The sequence below is a fragment of the Tiliqua scincoides genome, chromosome 5 (assembly GCF_035046505.1).
Source record: "Tiliqua scincoides isolate rTilSci1 chromosome 5, rTilSci1.hap2, whole genome shotgun sequence".
Lineage (NCBI taxonomy): Eukaryota > Metazoa > Chordata > Lepidosauria > Squamata > Scincidae > Tiliqua > Tiliqua scincoides.
Genome location: NC_089825.1, coordinates 100,961,764 through 100,978,753, shown reverse-complemented (window position 1 = coordinate 100,978,753; position 16,990 = coordinate 100,961,764). Strand labels below are relative to the sequence as shown.

Here is a 16,990-nt window from a genome sequence, read left to right as displayed (position 1 = left end):
TCACCTTGAAGTTGACCTCACTGCTCTCAGAATAACATTATATCAGGAAAAGACTAAATATAGCCCTCTCCCCAGCATGTTGGATTTTTTTTCTTCCCCTCAGAGATCTTTCAATCAGTGTGGAAAGGCATTGACACATTACCACAAGACCAGCTCAAGACTTCCTGATGCCCAAGGCATCATGACAATGCTGCCCCCCCACTACTTAGTGATATACCAACATTGGCTCTTCCCAGTCTCTTATCGGAAAGGGAAGAGGGGAATGGGAGGAGAATGGTGGAATAGACCATCTCTCCCCCATGTTGCCTCTCTGGTTCCATCCCCAGCATACCTTTCCAATCCAGGGAGTGGGAGGAGAAAGAGCAGCAGTGAAGGTCCTCCAATATTCCAAGTCATTATTCCAATGGCTATGTACTCTGCCCTGCATATGTAATTACCCAAGCTAGAAGACTGTACAGTTCCTCACGGGAGGGGAGGAACTCTTGCACGCAGTGGTGAGGCTCCCTGGAGAAGCGTTCATCCCTGGAGAGGCAGGGATGGGGCACTTCAGGCCTGGGAGTGAAGCAGGCCTCTGCCTCATCTTAACCCCTGTCTCGGGCCTGCCGGTATTACACAGGGCTACTCGGTTCTGCGCCAGCTAAATATCTGGCACGGATCCAAGTCCCATTGAGTAGGCTGTTCCCTTACCCTGAGGAGACCTTTTAATCCAATTGCTTTTAATCCAATGCTGGATAAAGCGTGGACCCAGGAGCCCCACTGTGCCAGCGTTGGATAGCATTGGGCTACCCGCTGTTTTGCCAGAGCAGAAGGTTCAAAAATGTCCTTTAAAATTCCAGTTTCACAAGCCCACTATATTGAGCATTTTTTTTGTTGCTGTTGCAAGGCTTGGATCCTCAACAAACTCAAATACTGTGTTGGTATTTTCCAAGCTGGAAGGACCCACTCAGAAATGTGGATAGTCTTATTGATGTTTCTTGTTTTCCTTGTTTTTCTTGGGTGTTTTGCCTGTGTAGGCACTTCCATATCCATCACAAAATTTCAGTTTGATAGATAGATAGATAGATAGATAGATAGATAGATAGATAGATAGATAGATAGATAGATAGATAGATAGAGAAACCTTTATTGGCACACAAGCAGTCATATTAAAGAGAGACAGTGAATTAAAATTATCATAATAATGCAGACACTGTGACTCTCTAGCATTGCAATCCAATACAGGATAGTTTGGTGAAATTTGGCTGGTCAAACTCAAATACAAATCTCAACCTGCATGAATGAGTCATCTTTATTTCTTTCTAAGATTTTTTTCAGTTATGTCTACTGGTCATGTCTCATGTCTCATAGGGAGCAGTGGTGAGGCAGACGGGATGCAGGGGGAGGGGCACGAGAGAGGTTTGTGTGTATCAGGAAGTTGAATAGGGAGCAGTGGTGAGGCAGACGGGATGCAGGGGGAGGGGCACGAGAGGGGTTTGTGTGTATCAGGAAGTTGAATAGGGAGCAGTGGTGAGGCAGACGGGATGCAGGGGGAGGGGCACAAGAGAGGTTTGTGTGTATCAGGAAGTTGAATAGGGAGCAGTGGTGAGGCAGACGGGATGCAGGGGGAGGGGCACGAGAGGGGTTTGTGTGTATCAGGAAGTTGAATAGGGAGCAGTGGTGAGGCAGACGGGATGCAGGGGGAGGGGCACGAGAGGGGTTTGTGGCTATCAGGAAGTTGAATAACCTTGAGGCAAAATCAGGAGCCGGAGTCCCTGAGGCATTTCGTGGCTGCACACAGTCACGTTCTGGCAACTCCTGCGACGCCGCTGGAACCAACCGTATTGGTTTCTGCCTTTCCATTGGATCATTCCAGCGACGTGGAGAGGGGGGATTTGCTGCATGGGTAACAGCCTATCCTCCATACCTTCTTTACCCAGGCTTCGCGCACTGGAGAGGACACTCCAACTTCGCCATACGGCGTCGGCACAACACAGGAAGCAGCAGTTACCGGTTATAAGTCTTTGCTCGATTGGCGTAGGGCATGACGCCAGGGGCTGCGTCCGACGGTGGGAGAGATCATTGCATCTCATTGGGCAGCTACCGCCCGCCTTAAGCTGGGCAGTGCCCAGCCAGTAAGGTGTTGCCTCACCACGGTCCGTTAACCTCACGGGGTGCGTGAGGTTTAGGGTGAAAACCGACAAGCGGATCGACAACTCTGCACCATGCAATAGAAAACAGAAAACTCCTGCCCTAAAGCTGGGCACCTGGAACGTAAGGACAATGACACCTGGCTTCTCTGATGACCTGCAAGCAATAGACGATGCACGCAAAACAGCTGTCATCGACATGGAGCTGAGCAGACTGCAGATGGACATCGTCGCCCTTCAAGAGACTAGGCTGCCAGATTCCGGATCTGGCAAAATTTCTCATTTTTCTGGCAGGGAAAACCACCAAACGAAACCAGGGAACATGGTGTTGGCTTTGTGGTCAGAAATACCCTGCTGAAATCCATCATCCCACCTACTGTGGGAAGTGAAAGAATTTTGTCCCTGCAGCTCCAGTCATCAGCAGGACCTGTCACTCTCATCAGTGCTTATGCACCGACTCTGTCGTCTCCAGCAGAAGCCAAAGACAAATTTTATGATGACCTGGCCACCACTATCAAGAAGATCCCCGTAAAAGAGCCATTGTTCATCCTCAGCGACTTCAATGCTAGAGTTGGTGCTGATAACAGTTCGTGGCCCACTTGCTTAGGTCAGTTTGGCATTGGGAAGATGAACGAAAATGGCCAACGCCTGCTAGAGTTTTGCTGTCATCACGGTCTCTGTGTCAGCAACACGTTCTTCAACACAAAGCCCCAACATAGAGTCTCTTGGAGACACCCAAGATCAAAGCACTGGCACCAGCTTGACCTGATTCTCACCAGACGCTCCAGCCTTCCCAGCATCAAGATCACACGCAGCTATCAGGGTGCTGCCTGTGACACCGACCACTCGCTGGTGTGCAGCAGAGTGAAACTGCAAACAAAGCGACTGTACCACACAAAAAAGGAAGGAAGACCTCGCATTGATACGAGCATGACCCGGGATCAGAGAAAAGTGGAGGAATTTGCACGAGCACTTGAGGAATCTCTTCCAGGCCCGGTCGATGCAAACACATCCAACAGATGGGAACATTTCAAGAATGCCGTTTACAACAACGCCTTGTCCATATTTGGCAAGAAGACCAACAAGACGGCAGACAACACTAAGAGGATGACAGTTAGGACCAGGGCTTTTTTTCTAATGGAACGCGGGGGGATGCAGTTCCGGCACCTTTTTGCAGGGGCCCCTCCCCTTCGGAGGCATTCCAGGAAGGGGGGAGCAAAACAGAGGCATTTGCTGTGTGGGTGCTGGGGAGTGCAGGGTGGGCGGGCGCCTGGCCCCTGCCTGACTGCACAATGACCCCCTCCTGCCCCCATCCCCAAGCTCTCGCCTGAGCCCAGCCCGCCTCCCCTCCCCCCGCGTTCTGTTTCCCTGCGCAGCTTCCAAGCCAGTAGAGGGCGCGAGGGACAGGCGCCGATGCCGAGGAGGACAGACAGCCAGCCAGCCAGGCAGGGAGATGGGCTGCGGCACCCACGGAATGCCCAGGTACTGGCTTGGCGAAGCAGGAGGGGAAGGAAGCTGGCTGTGCAGCCCCCATGCCAATCTGCAGCATGAGCCTAGGCGTGTCTACTCAGAAGTAAGTCTCACTGTGCTCAGTGGGGCTTGCTCCTGGGAAAGGGTGCATAGCCTTGCAGCCTGAGAGCCCAAGCCTATGCATGTCTACTCAGAAGTAAGTTCCATTGTGTTCAATGGGGCTTACTCCTGGGAAAGCATCATAGCCTTGCAGCCTGAGTAGACAGGCAGAGGAAGGGCTCTGAGGCTGAAGCCCTCTCCACACCTTCCTGGAAGGAAGCCCCATTGACTCTAATGGGACTGACTTCTGTGTAGACAGGCACAGGATTGGGCCCTGAGGCGGCCATCCTATCCACAGTAAGCCCCATTCACTAAAGTGAACTTCTGAGTAGACATACATAGGATTGGGCTCTTAGGCTGCAATCCTAGGCACTTTCCTGGGAGTAAGCTCCATTGACTAGAACGAGACTTACTTCAGAGTAGACATACCTAGGATTGGGCTCTTAATCCTACAGAGATATATACCTGCACCCGTTTTCACATGCTAAGGACAGGTGAAAAGGGATTCTACGTGTGTACAACATGCTGTCCAGCCTTGACAGAGATCCTCCTCATCCTTCCCCCACAAGCATGCCCTCTGCCAGCCAGCATTTGCAGCTCCTCTCCAGCAATGCACAGCAGCTGCTCAGGGCAGCAGAGAACATACAATTGCATGCCAAGTGCCTCCCCAAAGACACAGAGTATTCTGATACCTGAATGAAACCATATTTAATCGCTTGTTTGCAAACGTAGCTGTTTCTATGTGCATCTAAGGACCCCTCTTGTTTAAGAATTCCTTTTTTGTTCTTACTCCCACAGTTGCTTAGAGTAATTTTACTACATGGAACTCATGTAAGCCATTTTTCGGAATCCATTCACTGCTTCCTCTCCTCGAAGTAGTGCCACACTACATACTACACGCTACAAGTGCACCTGTACAGTATTTTTCCCCATGTGTAGAAAAAGTAGCTAGGGGGAAGGGGATGTGGAGATTGACAGCCCAATCCTATGCATGTCTACTCAGAAGTAAGTTCATCTTTAGGGGGAAGCACATAAAAAAATATTTTATTTCTCCAATTAAAAATGGTTTTAAAATAAATAAATAAATAAAAGATTAACAAGTTGTGAGTTCCTGCACCTTTTCTTTTACAAAAAAAGCACTGCGAAAGACTATGGTATAAGCCTACAGCACCCAGGCGGTCTCCCTTCCAAGTACTAACTGGGCCTGACCCTGCTTAGCTTCCAAGATCAGATGAGATCAAGCATGTGCAGGGTCACAGTTGCTGCCAATATTTCACCTTGAAGTTGACCTCACTGCTCTCAGAATAACATTATATCAGGAAAAGACTAAATACAGCCCTCTCCCCAGCATGTTGGATTTTTTTCTTCCCCTCAGAGATCTTTCAATCAGTGTGGAAATGCATTGACACATTACCACAAGACCAGTTCAAGACTTCCTGATGCCCAAGGCATCATGACAATGCTGCCCCCCCCCCCACTACTTAGTGATATACCAACATTGGCTCTTCCCAGTCTCTTATCGGACAGGGAAGAGGGGAATGGGAGGAGAATGGTGGAATAAACCATCTCTCCCCCACGTTGCCTCTCTGGTTCCATCCCCAGCATACCTTTCCAATCCAGGGAGTGGGAGGAGAAAGAGCAGCAGTGAAGGTCCTCCAGTATTCCAAGTCAATATTCCAATGGCTATGTACTCTGCCCTGCATATGTAATTACCCAAGCTAGAAGACTGTACAGTTCCTCACGCTAAATATAACCCAGTAACTTTCCAATGCCTTGCACCACAAACGGATGCTTAATTTTCTTTCCCCTGGAGCAGCCTGCATTACCAGGGAATATACCCGAAACTATGCTCTTTGCTGATTCCCAGCTTAAGATGCTCCATGCAACATATTCTGAGGAGGCAACCTACACCATGGTGAGGCAAAAGGTAACTGGACTTCTGAAATAATTCCTTCACTTTTATAATGGTATTCTGCCCTCAGCTGCAAAGAGTCTGTAGAATCTCATTAAAAAAAATAAATCTGTATTTTAGGATTGTCTCTCAGATCTCTAATGGTTTCCTCTGGGACAGATTCTCTGAAGTTTAATCATCCATTCACTCAGGGGATAGGCATTGTCTTTGCGCAGGAACAAAACTATATTGTACTTTTTCCATGCACTTTGTCCAATAAAATTGAAGTGGGAAAAGAGGGAATTTTAAAAATATGCCTCCAGCTCTTGGAATAATGTGCAAAGACTCATTGACTCTGGTCACTTCACCGTTCCTCCCCACATAAAGTACCTTATCAACACATCCATTACTCACTCTACAATGCTTGGATTATTTTGTTTGGAAATAAAATCATCTCCTATGAAAAGCCTTGTTCTCCTCAGTGTTTCTCCAAATGTGGATCGGGATCCACTAAGTGTGTCACAAGCCAATTTCAGGTGGGTCATGTAGCACCTACTCAGCCACCATTGAGAAGACAGAACTGAAAATGCAGGGTACAGAGTTGCTGAACAGGGCAGGCTCTCAGTGGGAGAAAAGCATGGTGCTTTGGCCTGAATAGGTGAGAATATGGGATGCTGGAAAAAAGGGAGAGGGTAAGGTGGTTGGAGAAGGATCCAAATCTGCATTCTGCTTTCACTTTTGAGCAGGAATGTTTGAATTCTGAGCTATGCCAAATAATGGGATGTTCGTGTAATGGGATGTTTGACTGGTTGAGGTTTAGTTTTGAAACCTAGATGATGTTACTTCCAGTCATGACATCACTTTCAGGTCAATGACATCACTTTGGTGAGTTCCAAAAGATTGTCATTCTGAAAAGCAGGGATGGGGATGTCCAGCGTGGTTTGACTCGAGTTTAGAGTCACTGTCCCCCTGTGACTTGACTTGAAAGCGATTCATAACAGGGACACTTTTCGAGTTGCCAAGTCACCCTTTAGTGACTCTGCAGGACTCATCAGGTCTGCCCCTTTAAAAAGCCCGGCACGGGAAAAAAATGGGACCACTGCCAGGGAGTGAGTGAGTGAGTGAGTGAGTGAGTGTGTGTGTGTGTGTGTGTGTGTGTGTGTGTGTGTGTGTGTGTGTGTGGAGGTCACTTTAAAGACTCCCCTGCTGCCCCATCCCCCATCTGTAAAGAGGTCAAGAGAGGTGGGAGGTACTGCGACAGAGCGGGGACAGAAGTGGCAAGAGGGAGGAGGGTCACAAGCAGCAGCTGGGAGGCTTACCAGGACAACCTGATCCTTGGCAGCCCTACTGAGAAGTAGTCCACTGTAGCCTATCATTCAATGAAGCACCTTCCCAACAGTCCTGTGGTGCAAAGCTTGACTGCAATGAGCTCCCTCCCTCCTTCCCTGTCTGCTCCTCCTCCCTGGGTTTCTCAAGCCAAGTGTAAGACAAGAACCCCCTTGGTTTCTCCTCCTGCCCTTCCTCAGCTAATGAAAATATCAGAATGCCTGTTCTGTGTCCAATGATCATCTGTTCCTTCCTTCCTATTGGAGACAGGAAAAGAGAGCCCAGTCCCGTCTCCCCCATTCATTGCAAGAAGAAAGCATTTACCCCTTCCTGCTTTCCTGCTGGAACCTCCCTGCTACTCACCCTGTCGAAATGCTGGCCCCACGAGGTTTTTCATGCCGCAAAAACAGTAAGCAGGCACACCCAGACACAGACAGACTCAAGTCTGCATGCTTGGGAACGAGTGCTAAGTCAGGCGGGCCCTGACTCGAATGTTTTTCAATCTTCCACATGCGTGACTCATCGCCGAGTCACCCAAAATCATGCACAGCTGGACACGGAGGCAGTGATCTGGATGTGGAGGAGATTAAGATCACTCCGTTGTCATGGACAGATCACTTCCTGGTAAGGTTTAGGCTTGTTGCGACTTCCTTCCTCTGCAGAGGCAGGGGACCGCATTCTGTGTTCTGCACCCGGAGGCTAATGGATCCTGAAGGTTTCCTGAGGGCTCTGGGGGATTTTCCCACTGCCAAGACTGGCGCCTCATCTGAGGCCCTGGTTGACCTCTGGAATGGGGAAATGACCAGGGCAGTGGATGAGATTGCTCCGGAGCGACCTCTGCCACGTCGCAGACTCAGAGCAGCTCCTTGGTTTACTGAGGAACTGCGAATGATGAAGCGGCAGGGCAGACGTCTAGAGCGACGGTGGCAGAAAACTCGCGATGAATCCAATCGGACACGGAGTAGAGCTCATTATAGAGCCTACTCCGTGGCGGTGGTAGCAGCGAAGAGATCATTCTTCTCTGCTACCATTGTGTCTGCTGACAACCGTCCAGCAGAGCTGTTCCGTGTGGTGCGGGGCCTCCTTCATCAGGCCCCTCTAGTGGACCAGGAGGAATGCACAGTCAGCCGCTGTGACGGGTTTGCGCAACACTTTGCAGATAAAATCGATCGTATTTGTCACAACTTGGATGCCACATTGACAATGCCTGACGATGTCCCCTTGGCAACTGCTTGTCCAGTGTTGTGGGATTCTTTTCAGCTTGTACAGCCTGAGGATGTGGACAGACTCCTTTGGAGTGTGAGGCCATCTGCCTGCCTGCTTGACCCTTGCCCAGCTTGGCTGATAAGAGCTGCCTGGGGTGGACTGGCTGAGAGGACAGGGAGGGTGGTTAATTCTTCCTTGATGGAGGGGACGTTGCCACTCGCTTTGAAACGGGCGGTGGTTCGCCCCCTCCTGAAGAAGCCCTCCCTGGATTCCATGGTGTTGGATAACTACCGGCCAGTCTCCAACATCCTGTTTCTGGGCAAGGTAATTGAGCGGGTGGTGGCGGCCCAACTCCAGAGGGTCTTGAATGAAATGGATTATCTGGATCCTTTTCAATCTGGTTTCAGGCTGGGCTTTGGGATGGAAACTGCCTTGGTCGCCTTGGTGGATGACCTACGCCAGGGACTGGACAGGGGGAGTGCGTCCCTGTTGGTCCTGCTGGACCTCTCGGCGGCGTTCGATACCATCAACCATGGTATCCTTCTGGGCCGATTGGCCAAGTTGGGAGTTGGAGGCACTGTTTTGCAGTGGTTCCGCTCCTACTTGGAAGGTCAATCCCAGATGGTGGTGCTGGGGGATGCCTGTTCGACACCCTGGCCTTTGAGGTGCGAGGTGCCACAGGGTTCAATTCTATCCCCCATGCTATTTAATATCTACATGAAACTGCTTGGAGAGGTCATCCGGGGGTTTGGAGTGGGGTGTCATCAATATGCTGATGACACCCAGCTCTATCTCTCCTTTCCTCCAGACTCCAGGGTGGCGGTTGAGGGCCTGGAGCGCTGTCTGGAAGCAGTGAGGATCTGGATGGGGGCTAATAAGCTGAAATTAAATCCGGATAAGACAGAGGCTCTCCTGGTTCAGAAATCCTCGATGCAGGTACTGGACTATCGGCTTGCTCTGAATGGGGTTGCACTCCCTCTGAAGGAGCAGGTCCGTAGCTTGGAGGTCCACCTGGATTCGCAGCTGCTCCTGGATTCCCAGGTGGCGGCTGTGGCTAGGGGGGCCTTCGCTCAGCTTCGGCTGGTGCGCCAGCTGCAGCCGTACTTGGATCTGGCAGACCTGGCCACGGTGATCCATGCCACGGTGACATCGAGGTTAGATTATTGTAACGTGCTTTATGTGGGGCTGCCCCTGAAGACGGTTCGGAAACTGCAATTAGTGCAGAATGCGGTGGCCCGTGTGGTCACTGGAGCTAGGCGGTTTGACTCTGTCAGCCCGCTTCTCCGGGGGCTGCATTGGCTGCCCATTCGTTTCCGGGCCCAAATCAAGGTGCTGGTTTTGACCTTTAAAGCCCTATACTGCTCTGGGCCAGGGTATCTCAGAGATCGCCTACTTCCGTACAATCCGGCTCGTCCTCTTAAGTCATCAGAGAAGGCCTTTTTACAAGTGCCGCCGCCTAAGGAGGTACGTGGGGCGGCGGCAAGAAACAGGGCCTTCTCAGTAGTGGCACCAACATTATGGAATTCCCTTCCCCTTGACTTGAGAATGGCTCCCTCTCTTGAGACTTTTCGGTGAGGCCTGAAGACATTTTTGTTTAAAGAAGCCTTCTGAGTGCATGGCCTTTTTAAACATCTTTTCTGTATCTTTTTTAGTATTTTTACAGGCCTGATTCCTCTGATTTGCTACCTTTTGCTCTTTTTATCTGACTTTTTATTTGACTATGGTTTTTATGGGTATATGTTAATGTGTTTTAAATATGTTTTTATTTGTGTTTAAATTATGTTTTTAATCTGTTTTTAATATGTTGTGAGCTGCCCTGGGTCCCTTTGGGGAGATATATATATCTCATATATAATAATAATAATAATAATAATAATAATAATAATAATAATAATAATAATAATAATAATTTATGCAACTCAAGTCCAAGTCACTGACTCGGGTTCTCAATCCTGGGACGTAAAGAGTGGGTCCTGGGGTCCTGGTGCTAAAAAGTTTGAGAAAAACCGTCCTACTATGTTTATAAAATACTTCTTTGAGTAAGGACGCACTAACATCGCGGCATTAGGGGCTACTGCACCATGCCATAACAATCGGATGCAGAATGGCCAGCAGAGTGCAGCACAGAAAACAGAATTGAAATTGTTCCTTTCGTTCAAAAGTTATGGCCAAAAAACCAGAAGGAAAAAATGTATGGAGCCCTATGGAAAGTGAAAGTGGGCCATATTGCGCGTTTACTCGCGAGTAGGCGTACTTGCCATAGTCTGTTGAAAAGGACAGGCTGAGAGGAATCCAATGACACCAGAATGGTCCCAATCCAATGAATGCAGTCCAAAAAAACACCCGAGAAGCTCCCCCCTCCCAGCTGCGAGTCTGAGTCCGAAACGAAGTCATGTGGCCCCAAGTAGGCGGATTTGCCTTAGTCGAGGCAGGCTGAGAGGCTCCAAGGATGTCCGAATGGTCCTCATCCAATGAGGGCAGCCCCTCAAAACACCAGAGAAGGAGGTTCCTCCCTCCCAATCTATGGAGCCCTATGGAAAGCAAAGCAGCCTCACAGTCGCATTGACTCACAAGTAGGCAGGCGTACCTTGGCTTGTGGTCAGGCCAGGCAAAGGGGAATGTGAGGACACCAGAAGGGTCCTGATCCGATGGAGCTGCTCCAAAAGGCAGCCTCCCTCCCCTAAAATGAACAAAAAAGAGACTTGAATGGTAAGGGGGAAGTTTTCTATTTTGCACTTCTGAAACTAGGTGGGTCTTTATTCTGATGTGCCTGAAACAGAAGAACTTTAAACTGGGCACTGGGAGGGCTGAAGAGCTCACTGATGCTTTTTGGGGGTTGTTATTGCAGGCAGACTACAGAGTAAGCTCCATTGACCACTATGGAACTTACTTCTGAGTAGACATGCATAGGATTGGGCTCAAGGTCTGCAATCCTACCCACACTTTCCTGAGAGTAAGCCCCATTGACCACAATAGGACTTACTTCAGAGTAGATTCACTTGGTGGAACAGGACTGGCTCCCCCTTATTTAATTATTTCTTTTCTTTTAATTTAATTATTTATAATTATTTATTTTAATTTGCTTGATGATGTCACTTCTGGCCATGACATCACTTCCAATGGGTCCTGGACAGACTATCATTCTAAAAAGTGGGTCTCAGTGCTAAAAGTTTGAGAACTGCTGCCATAAGGTGTTAGTAAATTGACAAGGGGGTGTGTGTGTGACTCTATAAGGTTTCAAAATCACTAAAATCATAATTTGGAGGAATAAGACGATCATGTTATATGTCAATCAGTGCGTAATTTCATGCAGAATGCAATGAAACAAACCAAACTGAAATATCTGTGTTCTAACAAAAGGTACAGCCAAGAAACCAGTGGGGGTGGGGCAATGGTACATCACCACGCCCACCACCTGGGGCTTTGCCCCGCCCACTGCATGGGGTGATGCGCAGGCCTCCCGCACCAGGTGATGCGAATCCTAGTGACGCCACGGCCTCCGGAAACAGTTGGAAGTGACAACATCATGTCACCTCCACTATCTGGGTGCCACGCTTCACACAGGGTGCCATCGGCCTCGGGTCACTGCTGCTGTTCATGCTAATGAGTAGGGGGGAGGTCTCCTGAGGGTGGGTTGCACACAAAAATGTTTGGTATTGGTCCCCCCAGGTCCTTAGGCTGGCCCTGTCCATATCTCAATGGTGCTCCTGGAGAAAGATCCTTTCACAAGCAGTCCCGCCATTTTTATCTCCACATATGACGGCAACATGGCTGGTATACGTCCAAGGAGACCCATAGGTGATGGGCAGACTACCAGGTGGTAATTTTTTTTTTTTTTTAACTTAACTTCTTGCTGAATCTTCAGTTACCCTCCCACCATTGGATGCAGTGTGCACTTTGCAGGTATGGTGCATCGGGGCTGAGGGATAGAATTGGGCAGAAAGTATACTTTCTGAAGCATTTTTTAATCTTTTGTCTCATTTTGTGCAGTATAATGATTATCATGTCTCCAGAGATCTAATTATTTGTTTTAAGTTTTCTGAATCTAAGGGACATGTGTATATCCCTAGGCTCAACAAACATCTCAGAAGAATTTCCCCTTATAATGAGGTACTGAACATTTTATAATGGCTGAATGTAATCCAGCAACATTTTCCAATTATACAGAGATGCTCATATGGTCTAGAAGCTATATCTCTCATGTCTGCTTGGAGTGAAAGAATAGAGCTCATTCAGGTATGAATTGTTGCCATGGAGTCACTGGGGGGGGGCTACGCTCTTGTGCATGGGAGGGAGTGCAGCTGGCTGCAGGGTGATGGGCTCTGGAGTCCCTCGGGCTCCAGGGAAGGTGGGAAGGGCCAGCGCAGCTGTGGCGGCAGTGAGGCAGGAGCCCCCATCCCAGACCTCCAGCCCCCGGCGGCTCTGAACGCTCCATCCCAGGTGGAACCAGGCTCCAACTCGTCACATTCCCTGGCAGAAGTGTGCATGCTTCACTGATAATTCTTGCCTAACACTCTCAACTTGATCTACTTCACAGATTTGTCTGTGAGGATCTAAGGAAGAAATGAGAATTATGTAGGAATGACTGGGAATAGGTCTAGTCATTGCATTCAGGTAAATGGCTTTAGAATTTCCATTTCACTGTGGAACTACTGAAAAATCATTCCTTTTTCTTTACTGTTTGTACAGTGATGGAGAACGGGACAGAAGTGCGTGAGTTCATCCTCCTGAGTCTGACAAATGATCGCAGACAGCAACATGTTTTCTTCCTCGTATTCCTGCTGCTCTACATGGCATGTCTGCTGGGGAATGGGGTCATTATGGCTATAGTCATAGCTGAGCCAGGGCTCCATACCCCCATGTACTTTTTTCTAAGCAACCTCTCTTGTTTGGATATATGTCTCTGTACTGTTACTGTGCCAAATCTGCTGAGCAACTTCATAATGCAACACAAATCCATTTCTTTCATGGGGTGTCTGACTCAGCTGCAGTTCTTCCAGTTCCTGGGCAGCAGCGAGGCCATACTTCTGGGTGTCATGGCCTATGACCGATACATAGCTATATGCAAGCCACTGCATTACTCTGTCATCATGAGTGTAAGGGTTTGCCTCTCACTTGTGGTGTCCACTTGGACGACTGGCTTTTTCCATGCCTTAATGCACACAATAATGACCTCCCGGCTATGGTTCTGTGGCCCCAACCAAGTTCTGCACTTCTTTTGTGACATCAAACCTCTGCTCAAACTGTCCTGTAGTAGCACTGCTCTCAACCTCACTCTCCTTAATGTGGTCACTGGTTTTCTTGCACTGGCTCCCTTTTTTATCACCCTCATCTCGTACCTCTATATCATCTCTTTTGTCTTCTTCAAATTCCAGACATGGCAGAGCCGCTGGAAAGCCTTCTCCACTTGTGTCTCACACCTGACTGTGGTGACTCTCTACCTATTTCCAGCAATCTTGAACTACATGCTTGCCTCTGCTGGTGACTCCTCTGAGAGAGAGATGATCATCAGTGTGCTGTACACTGTGGTCACCCCAGTGTTAAATCCTTTAATCTACACTCTGAGGAATAAAGAGGTGAAATCATCTCTGAGAAAAATCATGAGCAGAAAACTTACATAAGAACATAACATAAGAATATAAGAACAGCCCTACTGGATCAGGCCATAGGCCCATCTAGTCCAGCTTCCTGTATCTCACAGCGGCCCACCACATGCCCCAGGGAGCACACCAGATAACAAGAGACCTCATCCTGGTGCCCTCTGGCATTCTGACACAGCCCATTTCTAAAATCAGGAGGTTGCACATACACGTTATGGCTTGTAACCCGTAATGGATTTTTCCTCCAGAAACTTGTCCAATTCCCTTTTAAAGGAGCCCAGGCCAGACACCATCACCACATCCTGTGGCAGGGAGTTCCACAGACCAACCGCATGCTGAGTAAAGAAATATTTTCTTTTGTCTGTTCTAACTCTCCCAACACTCAATTTTAGTGGATGTCCCCTGGTTCTGGTGTTATGTGAGAGCGTAAAGAGGGAGGAGCCAAGATGGCCGCCAGTGCAGCTGCTCCTTCTAAGTGCTCAGGCTTTTAATTTACAAATATTGTTTTATCCTTATATTCCCGTTACTCCCCCATTAGTTTATTTAAAGTTTATCTTTCTTCATGAGCTGAGTGAGATATTGAGATGTTTTACAGCACAGTAAAAGTTCCTGAAGAGCATTATGTCGTCAGCTTCTTCAAAGAAAAGGCCGACAGTGCCGACAAAGAAAAGACAGAGAACCAGCCCGGCGACGAGTGGGACTGATAAGAAAGGTGCCAAAAGGAAAAAGAAGAATCTAAATAATGCGGTAAAGGCCTCTCCTTCTATTGAGCCCTTTCTTTCACAGACTAAGTTACACTCCCCGCCCCAAACCTTAAACAACAGTCTGAGGCTGCAAATGTTACCCCTCTCTGTTCTTCCTCTTTGGATTTATCAGCAGTATGTTTATCTGCCCCCGATAAGGAAGAAGTTACCCAGAACACAGCTTCTGAGCTGCTAGGTGGAATTCAGACAAGCTTGGATGCCAGCATATCTTCTGTGGCGAAATTAAAAACATTGGGAGATGCCTGTTTAACTTCCGCTCAGACCCTTCTAACAATCTACGAACGTTTTAACATATTAGAAGGACAATTGCAAATTGTTTTACAGGCATTGCAGCGGTTGGAAAACAAAATCCAAACTGGCAGCAATTTTCATCCATGCCAGACCAGCTCCCTCTCAGCGCCACCCTCTCCTTTAAGAGTGAAGCCCAATAACAACTCACAACAGGAGAGGGGAAGTTTAATTACTACTGCTTGCAATACACGTCTGAGATCAATTCCCTCTGCTGTAGTTCTTAATATTCCTTATGGAGATGCTTTTCTGTGGTCTTCTAAACCCAGGACGGTTAAGGCTCTATCTCAACTGTTGAAGGTACAAGTGGATTTGTCTGCACTGAAGGAATTCTTCTTTTTGCCCTCCAGGAACTATACTAAAAGGCTCTATTTGGCTTTTAATTCAGAAGCAGTACCTAACCTTATTTTTAACGCTAGAATACATTTTCGGAATTTTAACATAATTATTCAGAGAACTTTTTACAGGTTGGAAGCCAAACGCTTTTTAAATTTAATTCTCATAAGCCGCCTATTTTAACTAAGGGACTGTCTTCTAGTTCTAGAATTAATGTCTCTTCTAGAACTCCCTCGAGTAGCACAGCACATGGTGTCAATCGAATCCCTCTGGTGGTGGACCCTGTGGGTGCAGGTTCCATGCTCACGAAGTCTCAGCACATGGAGACTTCCTTCTGCCTCCAATCGGACTTTCCGAATCACCCCCCTTCTGATGTTTCAAGAATGTTCCCCTGGGTTGATCCTCTTCTAGTTCCAAATTCATCACTTTTAATTAAACCTCTGATGCCTAGCATAGCTGAAAGGCCGCTTTTTATGCCTCCTTTGTCCAATCCAATCTCCGAACAATCGACCAACTCCTTGGGCCCAAATCTACAATCAGAGAAGATCAGTGCGTATTCTACTAGAATTGGTTTGGAAAACTCACATACTAATGCGCTCTGGGAGCTTGAGATACAGCAGAGTGAGCATCTCCTTTCCTCGGAGACTACTGTGTGTCAGTCTTTGCCAATTGTAACACCTTTGCCCATACTTGACTTGGACGCTTGTCCCAAGGCATCTTTTCATCGATCTCCACCCAAACAACCTTCTTGCCCAACTCTTTTAGTGCAGAAGGAAGTACTTGGCAATTTTAACTCGTCTATTAAGAAGTTAGATTCAGCTGGAAGTTGTCCCGACTTAGCAACAACCAACTCCGGCTGGCCTCTCAATTGTCCTGCTACGCCCCTGGCGAACTCTCACTCTTCTCAACTGTGACTAAGGCAACTTTCGACTGACAGCTATCCCTTTCATAGCCTTGCTGTTGCTACACATTTATCTAACCAGGTAAAGTTGGTCTCCTGGAACATTGCGGGTTGGAAACGAAAGAGTCTTGATAAGGAATTCCTAGCCTATTTAACATCTTTTGACATCATACTCCTGCAAGAAACGTGGGCAACGGAACCAATCCTTCTTGGCAATTACCAAACTTTCCATCTGCCAGCCTATAGACTTAATAAGATGGGCCGTGCTCAAGCGGGCTTGGCAACATTAATTAACCCGCTCTTGTCAGCGACCCTTGTGGAGGCATCAAAAAATCTATGCAATTTATTAATCATCAAATTGGATATTCAACAGCGGACATTTCTGGTTTTTAACGTCTATTTACCCCCCTGCCAAAACAGCTCACAGCGGGAGCAAGCTTGGAATTTTCTTTCCGAACAATGCAACGCGGCGTGCAGTATTTATCCCAACGCTACAGTAATCCTTGGTGCAGATTTCAACTCAAGAGTTGGGGACGGTATTGAGATCTTTCATAAGATGGCCTGTGAGGACTGCGAACCTTTTATCTCTACCCATGGACATTTAGTGAGATTTTCCAAAGATATCTGTTTCAATGATGCCGGGATTTCTCTGGCAAACTTTAGCCTTCAGTTTAATTTGATTTGGCTTAATGGATTGTGCAATTTTTCAGGGGCTTCGGAATTTACTCATGTTTCACCAGCAGGTACTAGTGTCATCGATTATGTTTTAATTTCGGCTTCTTTTTTGCCTTTTGTTTCCATCTTTAAAGTCGATGACTTTAAACTGAGTGACCATTTGCCCCTATGTACTTTTTTTAACATAGACTTACCTCGCATAGCTCCTCCATTGCGTGCTAGGGATAGTCTCACCTGTTTAGCAAAAATTAGATGGAACAATTCCACCCTCTCTGAAATCCAGTCATTATTGAATAACTCATGTGGTA

The 16,990-nt window shown here is 47.7% G+C and overlaps 1 protein-coding gene across 1 annotated transcript; it reads left to right on the top strand.

Annotated features, from left to right (window-relative positions):
- Positions 1 to 12,809: 12,809 nt before the first annotated feature.
- On the top strand, positions 12,810 to 13,739 carry LOC136652644 (olfactory receptor 12D1-like). Its single transcript, XM_066629571.1, has 2 exons — positions 12,810 to 13,398; positions 13,510 to 13,739. Exons 1-2 carry the CDS (start codon positions 12,810 to 12,812, stop codon positions 13,737 to 13,739), a joined length of 819 nt encoding a protein of 272 aa, XP_066485668.1.
- The last annotated feature ends 3,251 nt before the right edge of the window (positions 13,740 to 16,990 follow it).